At 46.1% G+C, this 21629-nt stretch overlaps 1 protein-coding gene across 1 annotated transcript in view; it reads right to left on the bottom strand.

Moving 5' to 3' along the window:
- Positions 1 to 21629, bottom strand: part of bmp1a (bone morphogenetic protein 1a) — a 209879-nt gene that overhangs the window by 170073 nt on the left and 18177 nt on the right. The window contains exon 2 of the mRNA XM_080216817.1: positions 2425 to 2535. Within this exon, the coding sequence (XP_080072943.1) occupies positions 2425 to 2535 (111 nt within the window). The remainder of the gene's footprint in view (positions 1 to 2424; positions 2536 to 21629) is intronic.

Genomic DNA, 21629 nt, shown 5'->3' with positions numbered 1-21629 from the left:
TCTACTCTCTACCAATCCCACTTAGTCTACAATTTCCCTACATGTGCAAACACAAATGTGGCCATCCATCAATGGGCAACCCCTCATTATCTGATCATTTAACATTCCTTCATGTTATTCAATTGCCATTACATCTGCAGCCTTGGGCTACACTTTGTTTTCAAACCAAAGCATTCACTCTCCTAACAGCAGACACAGCTTGGTATGTGATCTTCTGAAATCATTTTTTTCCCCTTTCATTTTCAGAGACATCCACAGGCAATGCAGTGGCAAGAATTTCACCCAGAAAGGAAAGTTTCAAGCCGCCCACTCTCATTCACTACATGGAAATAAGGAAATTTGGCATGTCAGCTACAACCCTCACCAACTTTTACAGATGCACCATAGAAAGTGTTCTTTCTGGTTGTATCACAGCTTGGTATGGCTCCGGCTCTGCCCAAGACCGCAAGTTACTACAAAAGGTCATGAATGAAGCCCAATCCATCACGCAACCAGCCTCTCATCCACTGACTCTGTCTACAGTTCCCACTGCCGCGGCAAAGCAGCCAGCATAATTAAGGACCCCACGCGGCCCAGACATTCTCTCTTCCACCTTCTTCCGATGGAAAAAAGATACAAAAGTCTGAGGTCACGTACCAACCGACTCAAGAACAGCTTCTTCCCTGCTGCCATCAAATTTTTGAATGGAGATACCTCGCACTAAGTTGATCTTTCTCTCCACCCTCGCTGTGACTGTAACACTACATTCTGCACCCTTTCCTTTCCTTCTCTATGAACGGTGTGCTCTGTCTATATATTGCGCAAGAATCAATTCTTTTCACTGTATGGCAATACATGTGACAATAATAAATCAAATCAAATCAAATCAAAATGGAAAGGATGGCACATGTTTTGGGCTGGAGGCAAAGGAGATTGACTGGAATGGCACCAGCAAGGCAGTGGAATGTCTTGTGACTCAACGGGTAGTATTCTTCGAGTCCCACCCCAGGCCTTTGATGGCCAAGGAAGCTATGTCCATACTAAACCAAACAGATCCGACACATGCCAATGGTAAGGAGTGATTCCTGGTCAGCCATGTGATGAAAGAACATTGATGCCTCTACCATTTCTGTCCATGGCTCCAGAGTACGACATGCTTGGAAAAAAATGTCACAGCAACTCGGACCCATTGAGTGAACTTTAACATAGACACGCCAGGGATGTGGGGCTTCAGTTACATGGAGAAATTGTTCTCCATCGAACAGGGAAGGTGAGAGGAGATTTCAAACACCATGAAGAGTTCGGATGCGTTAAATAGGGAGAAACTGTTTTTATTTTATTTATCTATTAGTGTCATAAGTATGCTTACATTAACACTGCAATGAGATTACTGTGAAAATCCCCACACTCAGGCGCCTGTTCGGGTACACTGAGGGAGAATTTAGCACCTAACCAGCACGTCTTTCAGGCTGTGGAAGAACACTAGGGCACTCAGAGGAAACTCACGCAGACACAGGAAGAACATGCAGTCTCCACATGGAGAGTGACCCAATTTGGGAATTGAACACAGGTCCCTGGCGCTGTGAAGCAGCAGTGTTAAACACTGCGCCACCATGCAGCATAGGAGGGTTAGGGGTGATCTTGTCGAGGTCTTTAAAATAATGAGGGGCTAGAGCAGCTAGATAATGAACATCTTTTCCCGAAAGTAGGGGAGTTTAAATCTGGAGGCCATGGGTTTAGATGAGAGGGGAGAGATACAAAAGAGTCCAGAGGGGCAATTTTTTAACTCAGAGGGTGGTGAGTGTCTGGAATGAGCTGCCAGAGGCAGTAAACTATAAAAACCATACAATCCCTACCGTGCAAAAGGAGGCCATTTGACCCAACGATCCCATCCAGGCCCTATCCCCTTAAGTCCACATATTTACCCCACTAATTTACGCATCCTGGGACACGAATTTAGCATAGCCAATGCACCTAACCTGCACATCTTCAGTAGTTGAGGTGGGTACAATTTTGTCTTTTAAAAAGCATTTTGACAGTTACTTGGGTAAGATGGGTATCGAGGGATATGGCAAAACATGGACAATTGGGACTAGCTTAGTGGTAAAAACTGAGCGGTGGAGACCAGTTGGGCCAAGGGTCTGTTTCCTTGCTGTAAACCCCTATATTTATGATGAGACTTCTGTTTTATTGCAAACCAGTTCCTTGCAAACTACTGTTCCATCTCGAACCTCTCTTTTCTTAATCTGATCCAGGCTTGCATCCTCCAAGTAATAAGAGACCTCCCTATTCTTTCAGCCAAAAGGTACCACGTCATATTTATCTGTGTTGAAATTCAGCTGCCAATGATTTGTCCATTCAGCAAGTTTATTAATGCATCAGTGTGTTTATATAGCAAACAATCCAAGGCCACAGTGGTGCAAACAGCAATGGAAATGAGAGTACCTGCAGAATGGCCAAACTTCTGGATTCTATGTTTCTTTAAGTCTATGATCCAGTCGGCCCTGAATGATTTCAGGTCTTCTTCATCCAGTGCAATGTCTCCCAGAAAGGCAGCTGCAGACAGCAAAAGAGAATCCAGTGAAATCAAATTCAAAGCTCACGGCATATACCTCCCCTTCTCTCTCTCTGCTGTTCCTGTCATAGTTACTCACCAAAAAAAAGCACAACGCAAGGGGTAAACAAACAAAGCGAGGACGATGAAACCAAGGCCAAAATTGCTCATATTTGCAAAACCAAATGTTCACCTTGTACTTTTTGCGCTGTGAACCTGGGCACACTGGTTCTGGCACGGTCCACTTACGCATGAGCGACGGTAAACTACCCAAGAGCACAGCCATTGGCAACCAAAGCCAATTCACCAGTACTGAGGGTTCATAAGTTTATAAGATATAGAAGCAAAATTAGGCCATGTGATCACGGCTGACACGTCCCTCATTCACAGCTTGGTATGACTCCTGCTCTGCCAAGACAGCAAGGAACGACAAAAGGTCGTGAACGTAGCCCCACCCATCACTCAAACCAGCCTCCCACCCATTGACTCTGTCTACGCTTTCCAATGCCTCGGCAAAGCAGCATAATTAAGGATCGCATGCACCCTCTCTTTCTCTCTTCCACCTTCTTCTGTCAGGAAAAAGATACAAAAGTCTGAGTTCACGTACCAACAGCTTCTTCAATGCTGTCTACAGACTTTTGAATGGACCTACCCTCCATTAAGCTGATCTTTCTCTACACCCTAGCTATAACTGTAACACTGCATTCTGCACTCTTTCGTTTCTTTCTCAATGAACTGTATGCTTTGTTTGTATAGGGCGCAAGAAACAATACTTTTCACTGTATGTTAATGCATGCAACAATAATAAATCAAATCAAATCCTCATTTTCCTGCTTTCTCCCCATCACCCTTCAACCCACTACCCATTAAAAATCCAACTCCTCCTTAAATTTACTCACTGTCCCAGCATCCACCACACTTTGGGGTAGCAAATTCCACAGATTCATAACCCTTTGGGAGAAGTAGCTTCTCCTCAGCTCTGTTTTAAATTTGCTGCCTCTTATCCTAAGACTATAACCTCTCATCCTAGAATGCCCCACAAGAGGAAGCATCCGCTCCATGTCTATTTTATCCAGACCTTTTTATTATCTAGTACACCTCAATTTGATCTCCCCTCATTCTTCTAAATTCCAGACAGTATGGGCCTAAAATGTTCAATCTCTCTTCATATGACAAATCCCTCATCTCGAATCAATCTAGTGAACCTCCTCTGAACTGCATCCAATGCCACTACATCTTTCCTTAAATAAGAGGACCAAAACTGCGGCCTCACTAATGCCTTATACAGTTATACAATACTTCCTTACCCTGATATGCTATTCCTTACAACACTTTTGGTCCAATTCCAAACTGTCCCCAGCCGCCCTACACATGAGGATGAGGGGAAATGGGACAGGGGAGTGTGAGATCATGGCAGGTTTAACTATGTGTGGTAATGGGAGTGGCTGCCCTCTCTCCTGCCAATTAACTGGTGGGTGGCACCACTGCTGTGGTCCAGGTAATAACATGGCATCGTGCCCGTAAATGTCCCAATGGGTGTTCCCAATAAAGTTTACGTTTGTTTACAACAAGCCGGCCCCTGCCTTGAGTTATCATCGGAAGACCGACAATGAAAAGCTGTTGCCGTGAGCTGGTGGTACAGCTCCCAGGAGACATAGGTGTAAGATTAGACCAGAGATTCTTGGAGGGAGTGGGGGGTTGCAGGATGGTTGGGGTGGGGTGTGTGAGGCAGAACTTTTATTTTTTTTACATAGTGATTGGTTGGAGCCTGCTGCTTGCGAGCGTTGGGGAAGTGGAGACTACGGATGATTCCAAAAGGAGACTGGATGGGCAATTGAGCAGAAGAAACGTGCAGAGCTATGGCACAGAGATGGGCTGCCTGGACTGGTCAACAGGGAGCTGGCATGGACATGATGGGCCCAATGGCCTCCTGCGTCACACTGACTCTATAATAAAAAGCCTGTTTGTTCAGAGTAAGATCCCGTGAATGTTTTCACTCCACACACACACAACCCCCACCCCCATCATCTGTTTTCAATTCCAAAGTGAGATTGGATGGGCAACTGAGCAGAAGAAACGTGCAGGGCTATGGGCACAGAGAGGGGATGAATGGATTGGTCAACAGAGAGCTGGCATGGACAGTTCTCTGTTGAGCTGTCCATGCCAGCTCATGGACAGCCACATAAACACAGTGGCTACAAGAGCAGGTCAGGGGCTGGGAATATTGCGGCGAGTAACTCACCTCCTGACTCCTCAAAGCCTGTCCATCATCTACAAGGTACTGGAATATGGTGTTCAATTCTGATCGCCACACTACGAGAAGGATGTGGACGCTTTGGAGAGGGTGCAGAAAAGATTTACCAGGATGTTGCCTGGTACAGAGGGCAGTAGCTATGAGGAGAGGTTGAAGAAACTTGCTCTGTTCTCACTGGAACAATGGAGGTTGAGGGTGACCTGACAGAAGTCTACAAGATTATTAGGAGCATGGACAAAGTGGATAGTCAGAAACTCAACTGGACTCAGGGACTGGGAATACTGCGGCGAGTAACTCACCTCCTGACTCCCCAAAGCCTCCATCCAGGGTGGAAGAGTCAATTACCAGGGGGCACGTGGACTGCAGTGATTCAAGAGGGCAGCTCATCACCACTTTCTCAAGGGGTAACTAGGGATGGGCAATAAATGCTGGCCAGCCAGCGACACCCATGTCCCACGAACAAAGAACAAAAGAATAAAGAACAAGACGGCACAGGAAACAGACCCTTCGACCCTCCAAGCCTGCGCCGCTCATTCTTTTGTATCCCTCCATTCCCAGACTGCTCATGTGACTATCCAGATAAGTCTTAAATGATCCCAGCATGTCCGCCTCCACCACCCTGCTTGGCAGTGCATTCCAGGCCCCCACCACCCTCTGTGTAAAATACGTCCCTCTAATATCTGAGTTAAACCTTGCCCCCCTCACCTTGAACCTGTGACCCCTCATGTTTGTCACCACCGACCCGGGAAAAAGCTTCCCACTGTTCACCCTATCCATACCCCTCATAATTTTATACACCTCTATTAGGTCTCCCCTCATTCTCCGTCTTTCCAGGGAGAACAATCCCAGTTTACCCAATCTCTCCTCATCGCTAAGACCTACCATGCCAAGCAACAATCTGGTAAACCACCTCTGCACTCTCTCCAAAGCCTCCATGTCCTTCTGGTAGTGCGGCGACCAGAACTGGACGCAGTACTCCAAATGTGGCCTAACCACTGTTCTATACAGCTGTAACATCAGACGCCAATTTTTATACTCTATACTCAAAGGCAGACATGCCATATGCCTTCTTCACCACCTTCTCCACCTGTGCTGCCACCTTCAAAGATCTGTGGACTTGCACACCCAGGTCCCTCTGAGCGTCTATACTTTTGATGGTTCTGCCATTTATTACATAGCTCCCCCCTGCATTAGTCCGACCAAAATGCATCACTTCGCATTTATCTGCATTAAATTCCATCTGCCATTTCTCCGCCCAATTTTTCAGCTTATCTACATCCTGCTGCATTCTCTGACAATGTTCATTGCTATCCGCAAGTCCAGCCATCTTTGTGTCATCCGCAAGCTTACTGATCACACCAGTTACACCTTCATCCAAATCATTTATATATATCACAAATAGCAGAGGTCCCAGTACAGAGCCCTGCGGAACACCACTGGTCACAGACCTCCAGCCGGAAAAAGACCCTTCCACTACTACCCTCTGCCTTCTGTGGCCAAGCCAGTTCTCCACCCATCTAGCCACCTCTCCTTTTATCCCATGAGATTTAATGTATTTAAAGAAACCCGAAGGTATTTTTCTTTAAATTAGGGTTTAACCTTCATCTGTTTTTCAGTCCTCATGACCTATGGCCCTCTGCCCCCTCGTAACTGACTCTTCCACCCTGGGGAAAAAGCTTCTGACTACCCACTCTGTCCATGCCCCTCATAATCTTGTAGACTTCTATCAGGTGACCCCTCAACCAGACTTGGGCACTCCATAGCAACCAAACAGGTGACAGGAAGGGCTCAGTGCAAAGCCAGGAAAAACTGGAGTCAAGATGCCACATCATCCATGATATGACAGAATGGCGGAGAAGGCTGGATGGGCTGAATGGCCTTCTCCTGTTCCTATGTCCCTCCGAGAGCTGAGTTGAGGCTTCCCACGGCAGGGATGTGCCCCACACATTAAGCTGAAAAACACCTGAAGATTTTGCTTGGCCAGCCACTAACGTTTTGCAGATGGTTCAAAGGTTGACAGCTTGTTTCTCTAATCTAATTTGGCGGCCTTCCTTCAGGCTGCCAATTACTTTGGAGACGACGTTTGCTTTGCAGCAACATCGAGTAATTCTGATTAGGAGTAACTGCGCTGAACTTTGCACATTCCAGTACAAAGGGCACAAACCCTCCTTTTAAATGTCATCGTTGGAAACAATCCCTGAATTCCTGAGTTTCAATAACCCATCCAACATGACAGAACAGACAGAAGGCAGAGAGATATGCTTCCACAGCAGATAGTGAACACACACACACACACACACACACACACACACACACACACACACACACACACACACACACACACACACACACACACACACTCTCTCTCTCTCTCTCACACACACACACAAAAAATGAACGATCTGTCTCAGCCTCTTTACCAGGATGTTGCCTGGTATGGAGGGCATTAGCTATGAGGAGAGGTTGGAGAAACCTGGCTTGTTCTCACTGGAACGACGGAGGTCGAGGGGAGACCTGATAGGAGTCGACAAGATTTTCAGGAGCATGGACAAAGTGGATAGTCAGAAACTTTTCCCCAGGGTGGAAGAGTTAATTACTTTAAACTTGCGAGGTGCGAGGTTTAAAGAAGATGTACCAAGCAAGTTTTTTCACACAGAGGGATGGGTGCCTGGAACTCGTTGTCAGGGGAGGCAGTGGAAGCAAACACAATAGTGACTTTTAAGGGCGTCTTAATAAATACATGAATAGGATAGGAATAGATTTATGGATATTTATGCCATATGGATTGCAATGGTTCAAGAAGATATTTTATGACCACCTTCCCAAGGGAAATTAGTTTTGGGCATTTTGTTTTATTCATTCTGGGGGCCAGCATTTATTGCCCATCCCTAGTTGCCCTTGAACTGAGTAGCTCGCCAGGCCATTTCAGAGGGCAGGTGAGAGTCAACCACACTGCTGTGACTCTGGAGTCACATGTTGGCCAGACAGGGTAAGGACGACAGATTTCCTTCCCAAAGGCTATTAGTGAACCATATGGGTTTATCCGACAATCAACAAGGGTCTCATGGTCATCAGTAGATTCTTCATTTCAGACTTCTTTTTATTGAATTCAAATTCCATCATCTGCTGTCGTGGGATTCGAACCCAGGTCCCCAGAACATCACCTGAGTTTCTGGATTGATAGTCTAGCGATAAATATCACAAGGCCATCGCCCTCCCTTTATGCTAGCCTAGACAGAAATGTTCACACCCGGTGAATGAAACGAAACTCAATTTTTAAAACGAATTCATGGGATATCAAGACTACAGAGTAGCTCATTTCAGAAGGCAGTTAAGAGTCAACCAGGTTGCAGAAGGACAAGAGGTATTCTTGTTCCCTCCCCCCTCAAGCTTCCATGGTGGGACTTGAACTCCTGTCTCTGGTTCAGGAGTGTTGGCCCAGGAACATCATTCCCAAAGTGCCAACTAACAGCAAGGGTGATGCCCTGGGCTGCAACATATTTGAACGCGTTGAAAAGAGCTTGGCTGAGGAACACAGGCTGTGGAATGTAAGCTCCCGCAAGCTATACATGTAAATGGATTGTTTTCAGATTTTTGTACCACAGACTGCTTAATCATTCCTTCTTTAAGTAAGTGAGTACAGGAGGAACACTACATCTTATCAAAAGGTAGTGTGGACCTAAAACATACTGTCTTCTCCAACACAAAAAAAATTAAACAAAATGGGCGGCACGGTGGCACAGTGGTTAGCACTGCTGCCTCACAACGCCAAGGACCTGGGTTCGATTCCTGACTTGGGTCACTGCCTGCGTGGAGTTTGCATATTTTTCCCCCGTGTCTGCGTGGGTTTCTTCTGGGTGCTCCGGTTTCCTCCCACAGTCCAAAGATGCGTGGGTTGGCCAAGGCTAAATTGCCCCTTAGTCTCAGGTGGACTTGTTAGGGTAAATGCATGGGGTTGTGGGGATAGGGCCTCGGTGGGATTGTGGTCGGGGCAGACTCAATGGGCTGAATGGCCTCCTTCTGCACTGTCAGGATTCTAATGACTTAAAGGATCTTTTCTGTGCACCTCTTTGCAAGGAATCTATACTCAAAAGTCATAGAAAAGCAGAGGGAGAGAAGGGATTTTCTGTCTGAAGTACGTCTCCATCTTTTATCAGTAAAACTTAAGCAGCTACCTTGACGGCCCAGTAGTCAGTGTGTCACTGAGTGCAATCCTGGACTTCCAAGATCTTGGAAGTCTTGCTTCCTGGTCTGTGTTAGCTGTTCTTTGCTGCGAATGGCTACAAAGGTGCTGCTTGGATGAAGGAGTGGGAGGGCAGTCAGCCTTGTTACTCCTGATCACCATTCAATGGGAACAGGAGTAGGTCTTCAGCTCTTCAAATCTACTCTGCTATTCAAGTTGGACCATGGTAGCTCTATGCCCGAACTCCAATCACCTACCTTGTTTCTATATTTGTTTGTATTCTTTTCATGCAAAAATAAATCTCAGATTTATCTAACCACGTCTCTTTGTTATTATACATTCCCTCTAAATGACTTACCACGCCACCAATCTTTATGTCATTGCCAGACATAGATATGTGAATTTCTATCGCACGGACAAATATAAGACGATGCATTTTGGTAGATCAACTCAGGAGGGAGCAATAAAATAAATGGCAGAACCATCAGGAGAATAGATACACAGAGATCTGGGTGTGCAAGTCCACAGATCCTTAAAAGTGGCAACACGTGGAAAAGGTGGTGAAGGTAGCATGTGCCATGCTTGCCTTCATTGGCCAGGGCATCGAGTATAAAGGTTGGCAAATTATGTTACAGTTGTATAAAACGTTGATTCGGCCACATTTGTCCAATTCTGGTCCCCACACTACCAGAAGGATGTGGAGGCTTTGGGGTACAGAAAGGTTTACCAGGATGTTGCCTGGTATGGAGGGTATTAGCTACAAGGAGAATTGAATAACCTGGGATTGTTCTCCCTGGAAAGATGGAGGCTGAGGGGTGACCTGATAGAAGTTTATAAAATTATGAGGGACATAGATAGGGTGAACAGTTGGAAGCTTTGTCCCAGGGCAGAAATGACAATTACAAGGGAGCACAAGTTCAAGATAAGGGGCGAAAGGTTCAGTGGAGGTGTGTAGGGGAAGATTTTTTACACAGAGGGTGGTGGAGGGCTGGAATGCACTGCCATGTGAGCTGGTTGAGGCAAATACATTACTGACATTTAAGACTTATCTGGATAGACACATGAACATGCACTGGATAGACACATGAACAGGCAGAAATCGAGGGATACAAGCGGTTTGTCTAGATAGGACAATGTGATCGGTGCAGGCTTGGAGGGCCAAAGGGCCTGTTCCTGTGCTGTATTGTTCTTTGCTCTTTATGTCTAAGTCGAGAATAAATATAATGAATATAAACAGAACACATCTGTGCGCGCGATGCCACTAGTCAGTCCATCCAACTCCAGTCCAAATACTATTCTATCTTCTGCTGGCTAACCAATCTCTTACCCAGTTCAATAATTAGCCTTCAATTCCATGAGCTTCCATTTTAAATAACAATCTCTTTTGTGGGACCTTATCAAATGTCTTCTGGAAGTCCCATAAAACAAAATCCCATTCACTAATTTAGCTGTGTCTTCAAAATGATCAGTTGTGTCCATCAAACATGGTTTACCCTTTACAAATCCAAGTTATGATTTGATTTATTATTGTCACAGGTATTGGGATATCGTGAAAAGTATTGTTTGATTTATTATTGTCACATGTATTGGGATACAGTGAAAAGTATTGTTTGATTTATTATTGTCACGTATTGGGATACAGTGAAAAGTATTGTTTGATTTATTATTGTCACATGTATCAGGATACAGTGAAATTTATTGTTTCTTGCGCACTATACAAAGCACACCGTTCACTGAGTACATAGGAGAGAAGGAAAGGAGAGGGTACAGAATATAGTGTTATAGCATACCTAGGGCATAGAGAAAGATGAGCTTAATATTTGATTTGATTTATTGTTGTCACATGTATTGGAATACAGTGAAAAGTATTGTTTCTAGTGCACTATACAGACAAAACATATCAGTCATTGAACATAGGGGAGGAGGAGAGGAGAGGGTGCAGAATGTAGTGTTGCAGTCATAGCTAAGGTGTAGAGAAAGATCAACTTAATATTTTGATTTAATTTAGTATCGTCACATGTATTGAGATACATGTGAAAAGTAATGTTTGATTTATTGTTGTCACACATATTGGGGCACAGTGAAAAGTACTGTTTGACTTATTATTGTCACGTGTTGGGATACAGTGAAAAGTATTGTTTCTTGTGCACAATACAGATAAAGCATACCAGGCCAAATGGCCTATTCCTGCACCTATTTTCGATGTTTCTATGATTCTAAGATGCCTCACAGTGCCAGAGACCCAAGTTTAATTCCCGACTTGGGTCACTGTCTATGCAGAGTCTGCACGTTCTCCCTGTGTCTGCATGGGTTTCCTCCGGGTGCTCTGGTTTCCTCCCAGTTAGGTGCTAAATTCTCCCTCAGTGTACCCGAACAGGCACCGGACTGTGGCAACTAGGGGTTTTTCACAGTAACTTCATCGCAGTGTGTTAATGTAAGCCTACTTGTGACACTAATAAATAAACTTTAACGATTGGCATTGAACAATACAGAGAGTAGATGGATAGGTGCAATTGAAAAATATGGAGGGAGAGGGGAGGGTTAAGGAATTTAGAGAGTTGGTGGATAGGTGGTTAAGGGGTGCACTGGGAAGGCGGATAGGTAAGATTAAGGGATATGGTGGGTAGGTGGGGCTAGTCCATTAAAAAGGGATGAGACTTTTGGGAATACTTGTTCCGAAGAGTCCTCTGTTGTGTAATTCCAATTGTGAAAGGGAGTCAGGGGCCTCTATTAATTCTTTAGCAATCACCGCAACCAATCTGTTCTTGATTTCTCCTTGAAAACTTTCCATAGAATTGTGGCTGGTACACAAAAGAAATATAATATATATATGTTCTAACGAGCCAAAAACCTTTGGAACTTTTACAATGACAGAAGCAGCGCAAACCGCAGCCAGAAAACTGTCACTCTTCCCAATACATCTGATGCAAAGAAGATGAATTTGTCCCACTCCGAGGGTGAAAAACAAATAAAAGATGTTTGGTAACATATCAAACTTGATACGCTCTTTTTTTAACGAGGGTGAGATGGGGAGACTTTTATTTCTGCTCACTCCATCTTACTGACACAGTGAGCAGTGTTAGTTCTGCTCTGACTGGCAGCCATCTTTGAAGCCCTGCAGCACAGAAGGAGGTCATTCGGCCCATCGAGTCTACACTGACCACAATCCCACCCAGTCATCTAGCCCGCACATCTTTGGGCTGTGGGAGGACACCGGAGCACCCGGAGGAAACCCACGCAGGGAGAACATGCAAACTCTGCACAGTCAGTGACCCGAGGCCGGGAATTGTACCCAGGCCCCTGGCACTGTGAGGCAGCAGTGCTAAGCACTGTGCCACCTGCCCCTTTCAGATGAATCACACTATTCTGAAGAGAAGGAGATGAGTTGTTCCAAGGAACAGACAAAGAACTAAGCTAAGCACCACATCAGCCACAGTAGTGGAAATGACCCTTCAACCAAAGTCCTCCCCCACCCCCCACAACCAACTCCAAAAAGCAAAATATTAATATTTCAAATTCTCCCTCCTGAATGTGTGACTCACGACTCACACAAGAGGTCCAGTGGGCCTTTATCATTCCTCTTTGTGTCCACTAGTCTGATCTAATGTCACAGTGCAGAGCAGTGAAAGGGGTTCAACTTCACCCTCGGGTAACTGTCTGTGTGGAGTCTGTACATGCTCCCCGTGTCTGCGTGGGTTTCCTCCAGCTGCTCCAGTTTCCTCCCACAGCCCAAATATGTGCAGGTTGGGTGGATTGGCCATGCTAAATTTCCGCTTAGTGTCCAAATATGTACAGGTTAGGTGGATTGACCATGCTAAATTGCATCTCAGTGTCCAAAGATGTGCAGGTTCGGTGGATTGGCCGTGCTAAATTGCCCCTTAGTGTCCAAAGATGTGTGGGTTAGGTGGATTGGCCATGCTAAATTGCCCCCAGTGTTAGGGGGATTAGCAAGGTAAATATCTGGGGTTATGGGAATAGGTGGGGTTGTGGTCAGTGCAGACTTGATGGGCCAAATGACCTCCTTCTGGACTGTAGGGGGGATTTTATGACTTTCCCCTTGCAAATAAGCATTTGAGAAACGTCAATTGAGCGATGATTACACTCGGCATACAAGTTAATGCTGCGCTGTCATTTCCCTTTCACAGTTTCTCTGTGAGCCCGCCTGAACCCTGGGGAGTTTGTAACCGCAGTGGGTCGCGAGCAAACAAACTGTGCAGGGACGGGTGCAGCCAAGACTCTGTGCTAGCTGGATGGCTTACTCTTCAAGGAAGCAGCTGAGCACACAGCTGATGTCAACCAGCTCTCCGCCCAGTTGCTTGGCAATGCAGGCCGATGCCAGGATACGGAATACAGAGAGCCTGCCAGTTAAAGTGTCAGCTGCACGGCGCAGAGAGAGGGTAGAGATCTTAGAAACAGTCCCCGGATGATGATGGGGGTGGGAGGGGGGTGATAAAGGGCTCCGTGCCAACATGAGCAGAAAGAGCAGGAGAGAAAGGGAGAGAGCAGCATTTACGCTGGCAAGCTCGATGCAGACTACGGCCAAGACGGAATTTCCTGCTGTGTGAACTTCGCGCTGTCACTCTTCCACACTGCACAGCTTCTAAACGTCACCAGCTGAAAATACAATTCGGGAGGACGGATGATAGCTTGGGGAACCGCGGAATCGGAGCCCCTCCGCCAGTTTATCCCAGTCTGCGTCAAGGGAGTTGCTGCCAATGAGGAACCCACAATAAACTATGCAACTGTAGTGACTCAAAAGGGGATCATTATTCTGACCATCCTTTAATGAGCTTTGCCAAGCAGGGCTAGGTACAGCCCTCAGACCTCCTCTTCCTGCACCAGTTCCACTTAAACACTCCCCAGTAACCCATAGACATTTACTGTCCACCTTTCACAACTAGAGAATGACAGGAGGTACTCCAGAAAAACTTAAGAAAATGGAAGGATGTTGAGCTCTAAAGGAATGGGATGCTCAGTATTTAGACTGTTCAACCTGTCCTGGGAGTGTTTGATGGGGGACAGTTTAGAGGGAGTTTCACTCTGTACATAAGTGCGTGCTGTACCTGTCCTGGGAAAGTTTGATGGAGACAGTGCAGAGGGAGCTTTACTTTGTATCTAACCTCGTGCTTTACCTTACCTGGGAGTGTTTGATGGGGACAGTGTGGAGGAAGCTTTACTCTATATCTAACCCCATGCTGTACCTGTCCTGGGAGTATTTGATGGGGGGACAGTGTAGAGGGAGCTTTACTCTGTATCTAACGCCGTGCTGTACCTGTCCTGAGAGCTTGATGGAGACAGTGGAAGCTTTACTCTGTATCTAACCCCGTGCTGTACCTTACTGTTTTTGTTGGAGACATTTTCTCAAAAACTTTCCTCCAGCTCTGTCGTAGATAATGGACATACTGTTTCTGTGGGCGCCTTCATGATCTGACAAGCAAGTTGACGTCTGTTTTTCTTGTAAAGCAGCTGCGTTGTTCTGAAGATTGCTTTTTGCTTGCCCATCATTTCTTCGTTCCAGTATTGACATCAGTCTTGGGCCTTCTTTTATCCTTCTTGTGCATATTTACCTTGGGACCTTCTTTCTCCTTTTTGTCTTTCTCACTGTTCATTAGAAGGTTGGTGATACTCTCCATTAACGCTATTCCCAGGGCATGACTATCGGGGTCGTTCCTCGCATTCAGGAGCTTCTCGGCTTGTGTGGGCTGGTCATCAACATCCCTGTGTTTAGGGACTAAGGCCGAGGGTCATCTGACGAATCCGGTACGTGGATCCGGGTCCACAACGCCTGCCTCTTCCGGTTCCGGTTCTTGTTCGGAGTCCAGGAGTTCATCCACAATGACTGCCAATGCTGCAGCTTGTGCCAACTTGCATTTTTCTTCAAGTAACCTGTGTTTATCTGAGATTTGCTTTGGTTTTTTGGATGTTAAAACCATTCTATTGATGCACCTGGACCCAGCAGGGAGTGTTTGATGGGGACAGTGTAGAGAGAAATTTATTCTGTATTTATTCCGGTGCTGTACCTGTCCTGGGAGTGTTTGATGGGGGGGCAGTGTAGAAGAAGCTTTACTCTGTATCCAACCCTGTGCTGTACCTGTCCTGGGAGTGTTTGATGGGGACAGTGTAGAGGGAGCTTTACTCTGTGTCTAATCCCATCCAGACCCATCCTGGGAGCGTTTGATGGGGACAGTGTAAAGTCGAGGGAGCTTTACTCTGTATCTAACACCATGCTACACCTGTCCTGAGACTGTTGATGGGGACTGCATAGAGGGGGCTTTACTCTGTAACTAACCCCATGCTTCACCTGCCCTGGGAGTGTTTGAGGAGACAGTAGAGAGGGAACTTTACACTGTATTTAAACCTGTGCTGTACCTGTCCTGAGAGTGTTTGATGGAGGCGAGGTAGAGGGAACTTTATTCTGTATGTTATCCCACACTGTAGTTGTCCTGGAAGTGTTTAATGGGGAATAGTGTAGAGGGAGCTTTACGCCACGCTGTACCTGTCCGGGAGTGTTTGATGGAGGCAATAAAGAAGTATTCCGTTTCTAACCATTGTATTATCTGCCCTGGAAGTGATTAATTGGATAGTGTGGAGAATACTTTCCTCTGTATCTAACCATGCTGTTCTTGACGCAGGGGTGATTGATGGGACAGTGCAGCCTCACTGTCCCATGCTTTATTGACCTGACTGACTGTCTTGAATGGAAAGTGTTTCAGTTCCAGCTGTAACTTGTGTCATTTAAAAATAAAGACTCAGGCAAGAACTTCTCAAAGCCTGACTCAGGTTTGATGATTGATGGTATTGTACATGTTGCACCATGTATATTGCGGCCCATGAATATAACTTCAGTATTTGCAATCAATATGGAACTGTTCTATCCAAGGAGACAGACAGATGAGCACAGACATCACCTCACCAAGTAACACAATATTCAGTGCAAAATAAAAGCACAGATGCTGATGAATGGGAGAGATACCAGGAACAGCAAAGCAAGTCAAATTCAATAACAATTATTCTCCGCCTCCCTTTCTTTATGATGCTCCTAAAAGTTTGATCTCTTTGACAAAAGAGCGGCATGGTGGCACAGTGGTTAGCACTGCTGCTCGCAGCGCCAGGCACCCAGCTTCGATTCTCAGCTTGAGTCACTGTCTGTGTTAAGTTTCCACGTTTTCCCCTGTGTCTGCGCAGGTTTCCTCCGGGTGCTCCCGTTTCCCCTCACAGTCCCCTCACAGACAGACATGCTGGTTAGGTTCTAAATTCTCCCTCAGTGTAACCTGAACAGGCGCCAGAGTGTAGCGACTAGGGCATTTTCACAGTACCTTCATTGTGGTGTTAATGTAAGCCGACTTGTGACACTAATCAATATACTTTAACCTTCTATTATCCACACTATATTGCTTACCTGGCTCAGTAGCAACATGGGAGCAAAAGTAGGCCATTCAGCATTCAAGTCCATTCAATGAGTCCATGACCGCTTTACAACTTAGACCATAAACCGACCTTTGCCCCTGCGACCTTTGGCTAATAAAACTTGGTCAACCTCAGATTCATAATGAACAATTGGTCTAGCCTCAGCAATGTTGGTGGGAGAGAGTTCCAAATTTCTACCACCCGCTGTGTGTTGAAGTGTTTTCTAACATCACTCATGAAAGAGTCTGGTTCCAACCTTCAGCTCCTTAGTCAAGAGATTCCACTAGCAGCAGAAACAGTTTCTCTCCATCTATTCCTCTTAGTATCTTGAGAACTCTGATCAGATCAGCCCATAACCATCTAAATTCTAGGTGAATACAACCCTAGTTTGTGCAATCTCGCCTCATTGTTTAATCCTTGGATTCCAGCTTTCATTGTAGTGTATCTAACTGCACTTTCTTTAAGTCCACCAAGGAGGCCATTTGGCCCATTGGGCCTGCACTGACAACAATCCCACCCAGGCCCTATCCCCGTAACCCCACATATTTAATCTACACTAAGAGTGACACTAAGGGTCAATTTAACATGGCCAATCCACCTAACCCACACATCTTTGGACTGTGGGAGGAATCCAGAGCACCCGGAGGAAACCCATGGAGACATGGGGAGAACGTGTGAACTCCATACAGACAGCGACCCAAGCTAAGAACTGAACCCGGGTCCCTGGCACTGTGAGGCAGCAGTGCTAACCAACGTGCCACCGTGCTGCCCCTCCCCAGGTGTGACGCCCAAAATGGCTCACAGTTAATCCAGCTGCGGTCTAACCAGGGCTTTGTACAGCTAAAGCATAACTTCTAACTCCTTGTATTCCAGTCTTACAGACATAAAGGGTACCATTCCATTTTCCTTTGTCATGAGGGCGACACAGTGGTTAGCACTGCTGCCTCACAGCACAGGGACCTGGGTTCAATTCGGTCTAGGGTCAGTGTCTATGTGGAGTTTGCAAGTTCTCCCCCTGACTGCATGGGTTTCCTCAGGCTGTACCGGTTTCTTCCCACAGTTCAGAGATGTGTGGGTTAGGTGGATTGGCCGCGCTAAATGGCCCCTTAGTGTCAGGGAGATTAGCTAAAGTAAATATGTGGGGTTACGAAGATAGGGCCTGGGTGGGATTTTTGTTGCAGGCTCAATGGGCCGAAATGGCTTCCTTCTACACTACAGGTATTCAATAACCCATTGAGAAAGATGGTGAGTGTGGTGTCCTACTCTTTGTTGAAGGCACCGTTGTATCGGTACGTAGTGTCAAAGAATCCCACAAAATCCTACAGTGCAGAAGAAGGCCATTCGGCCCATTGAGCCTGCACCGATAACAATCCACCCAGGCCCTATCCCCGTAACCCCACCTATTTAACCCCCTATACCCTCTAACATTAACTTCATTGCAGTGTTAATGTAAGCCTACTTGTGACTAATAAATAGACTTTAACACTAAATGGACAATCTAGCATGATCAATCAACCCAACCCGCATACATGAGCAATCAACCTAACCCGCATATTTTTTGGACTGTGGGAGGAAACTGGAGCACCTGGAGGAAACTCACACAGGCACGGGCAAAACGTGCAAACTCTGCACAAACGGTGACCCAAGGCTGGGAATCGAACCCAGATCCCTAGTGCTGTAAGGCAGCAGTGCTAACCACTGTGTCACCTTGTCATGGCTTGTACTGGTCTAGAAATACCCACTTATCTGCCTGATTCGCTGTTTAAATCTGCAATATTACCCAACAACGTTCTGCTACGTCAGGGAAACAAATCCTGCCAAAATTGTGCCTCACTCTTGGGATCTCAAGGCAATTAACTTCAAAGTCTAAGAATGACCCTGGCAGGACTGAAACAACAGAAGGTGCTTAAGTTAAAATCACACACGCATCAGAGCAAACAGCCTTCTGACAAGACCTCGCCATTCACCCATGTCCATCAAATGGCAAACGTGCTCATTTTAACCCCAAGCGCATTCAGGCTGACAGGAATTGATGAATGGAATCCCTGTTTGTGTGACACTTCGGTCTGTGTGCTTAAGCTGGAGGGAATCTGACTGAGATGCTAAAAGAGTGCGGAAAATCCTGCCAGTGTGTCAACAAAAACAACACAGCCCGTTCAGAGACCGATTGCTCATTAATGCAAGGTTCAGGTTTGTTGAAAGCTCACACCCAGAGAGGACAGAAGATAATGAGGTCCCCAGAGGGTGTGTAAAAGCTTAGGCAATTGACTGAACGCAAAGGAGGAAGGAAGCACCAGGGAAAGAAGGGAAAAGACTTTGCAATTAAGTGCAAGAGATTCAGAGATATATTGGGCCAGATTTCCTGGAAAGTGAGCATTGCTGGGGAGGCCAGCATTTATTGCCCATCGCTAATTTCACTTGCAAAGGTGAGGATGATGTGCCTTCTTGAGTTACTGCAGTCCGTGTGCCATATGTGGTGCTGTTACAGCAAATTTCCTTCCGTAAAGGACAACTGACCAGCTTTTGCAATTCCATATTTTCACAGAAGGATTGTAGGATCACTGGCTCCCGACAGCACAGAAGGAGACCATTCGGTCCATCGAGCCAAAGGTGTGCAGTTTAGGTTAATTGGCTGTGCTAAATTGTCCCTTCGTGTCCCAAGATAGGGGAATTAGTGGGGTAAATATGTGGGGTTACGAGTGTAATGCCTGGGTAAGGTGCACCGTCGGAGACTCCACACAGACAGTGACCCAAGCCAGGACAGATTGCCGAGGACGTGAAGAAAGCGCTGAGCTTCAGGGATTGTGCACAAGTTAAAGGAGTGGTTGGGACTCCCCCAACAGTTGAATGGAAGTGTTGAATATCTGTATGGTGAAAAGGGAGAAGTTTCCAAGTTTTATTGCTTATGGGATGAACACAAAGCAAAGGAGGCAGCAGGAGAAGGAATTTGAAATATCTCCAACTGAACAGAGTAAAGCAAAATTAATTTTTCCACGTAGACACACTCAATGCTGATTCCCTTCTCATCCCAAATTCTCAGTAAAGCTGATAATCATTAACTACTCCAAAAGGGTAATACACAGACAGGTGAACCTGTTAAAATGAGGCACAAACACACGTACAAAATAGTGGCAGAATGAGGCCGTTAGACCCCTTAAGCCTGCTCCAACATTCAATAAGATCCCAGCTGACATGTTTGTGTTAGGTTCCACATTCCCCATCTCTCCTCCCTCCCCCGATAATCTTTCAATTTTTTTTCACTACATTACAGTGCAGGAGGCGGCCATTCAGCACATCATTAGCAGGGCCATTAGCATTTACCCTGCTAATCCCCCTGACACTAAGGGGCAATTTAACACAGCCAATTCACCTAAGGGCGGCACAGTGGTTAGCACTGCTGTCTCACAGTGCCAGAAACCCTGGTTCAATTCCACTGTCTGCACAGAATCTGCATGTTCTCACAGTGTCTGTGTGGGTTTCCTCCAGGTGCTCTAGTTCCCTACCACAGTCCAAAGATGTGCAGTTTAGCTTGATTGGCCGTGCTAAATTGCCCCTACGTGTCAGAGGGACGAGCAAGGGTAAATGTGTGGGTTTATGGGGATAGAGCCCGGATGGGATTGTGGTTGGCACAGACTTGATGGGCCAAATAGCCTTCTTGTGTATTGTAGGGATTCAGTGATTCTAACCCGCACATCTTTGGACTGTGGAAGGAAACCCACGCAGACATGGGGAGAATGTGGAAACTCCACGCAGACAATGACCCAAGGCTGGAAATGAACCCGGGTCCCTGGCACTGTGAGGCAGGAGATCCAAGAAAAAGCAGGATTAGGTTATTAAACTGGACAATCAGCCACGTTCATGATGACTGGCGGAGCAGACTCAAAGGGCCAAATGGCCTTCTCCTGCTCCTACCTTCTGTGTTTCTATGTATATTTCCTTGTTCGGCAGGAATCTATTTATCTCCGCCTTAAAAATATTCAGTGATCCCAATTTCACGGCACAGCGTCCAAATTACTCAATCTCCTGAGAGAGGACTATCCTCATGTCTGTCCCATAAGGATGACCCCTACTTTTAAACCAGAGCCCCTCTCTAGTTCTGGAATCACCCATGAGATGCAGTTCATAGTTGCCCAATCAGTGTCACTCATTGATTGAGTTCTCACTGGAACGATGGAGATTGAGGGGCGACCTAATAAAAATCTACAAGATTATGAGAGGCATGGACAGAGTGGATAGTCAGAAGCTTTTTCACAGGGTGGAAAAGTCAATTACTAGGGGGCATAGTGCGAGGGGCAAGGTTTAAAGGAGATATATGAGGCAGATATTTTACACAAAGGGTGGTGGGTGCCATGAACTCGTTGCCGGGGAGGTAGTGGAAGCAGATATGGTAATGACTTTTAAGGGGGCGTCTTGACAAGTAGATGAATAGGATGGGAATAGAGGGATACAGTCCCCAGAAGGGTAGGGGGTTTTAGTTAAGTCGGACAGCATGGTCGGTGGAGGCTTGTATGGCCGAAGGGCCTGTTCCTGTGCTGTAATTTTCTTTGTTCTTTGTTTAGTGTCCCAAACAATTGGATTCTGCAATCCCGTGAATTCAAATCCGGAGCACGTCTTGAAGCTTAATGGTGTGGCAGCAAAGCTGGAAGTTTGGAGAACACACGGCATTTGTTCTCACCCAGAGACATCATGTTGGTGTCCTTACCAACACACTTTGGCACAATGGCACAGCAGTTAGCACTGCTGCCTCACAGCGCCAGTGACCCAAGTTCAATTCCAGGCATGGGTCACTGTCTATGTGAAGTCTGCACATTCTCCCCATGTCTGCATGGGTTTCCTCCCACAATCCAAAAGACATGCTGGTTATGTGCTAAATTCTCCCTTGTGTACCTGAATATGCACTGGAGTCTGTCAACTAGGGGGATTCTCACAGTAACTTCATTGCAGTGTTTTTGTGACAAGTAAATAAACATTTAACATAAATAAGCTTTAACCATCAGCTGCAGCTGCCAATGAAACGCGGGAAAGATCGCAGCCAATTTACACATAGCAAGGTCGCAATGTGTTAATTTGTTCCCCGTGTCTGCATGGCTTTCCTCTGGATGCTCCGGTTTCCTCCCACAGTCCGAAAAACATGCTGGTTAGGTGCTAAATTTTCCCTCAGTGTACCCGAACAGGCGCCGGAGTGTGGCAACTTGGGGATTTTCACAGTAACTTCATTGCAGTGTTAATGCAAGCCGACTTGTGACAGTAAT

Source organism: Carcharhinus amblyrhynchos, chromosome 34 (assembly GCF_965287045.1).
Source record: "Carcharhinus amblyrhynchos chromosome 34, sCarAmb.v2.hapA, whole genome shotgun sequence".
Taxonomy (NCBI): domain Eukaryota; kingdom Metazoa; phylum Chordata; class Chondrichthyes; order Carcharhiniformes; family Carcharhinidae; genus Carcharhinus; species Carcharhinus amblyrhynchos.
Note: the sequence above shows the minus strand (reverse complement) of the source record. Positions and strands in the feature narration are given on the sequence as shown.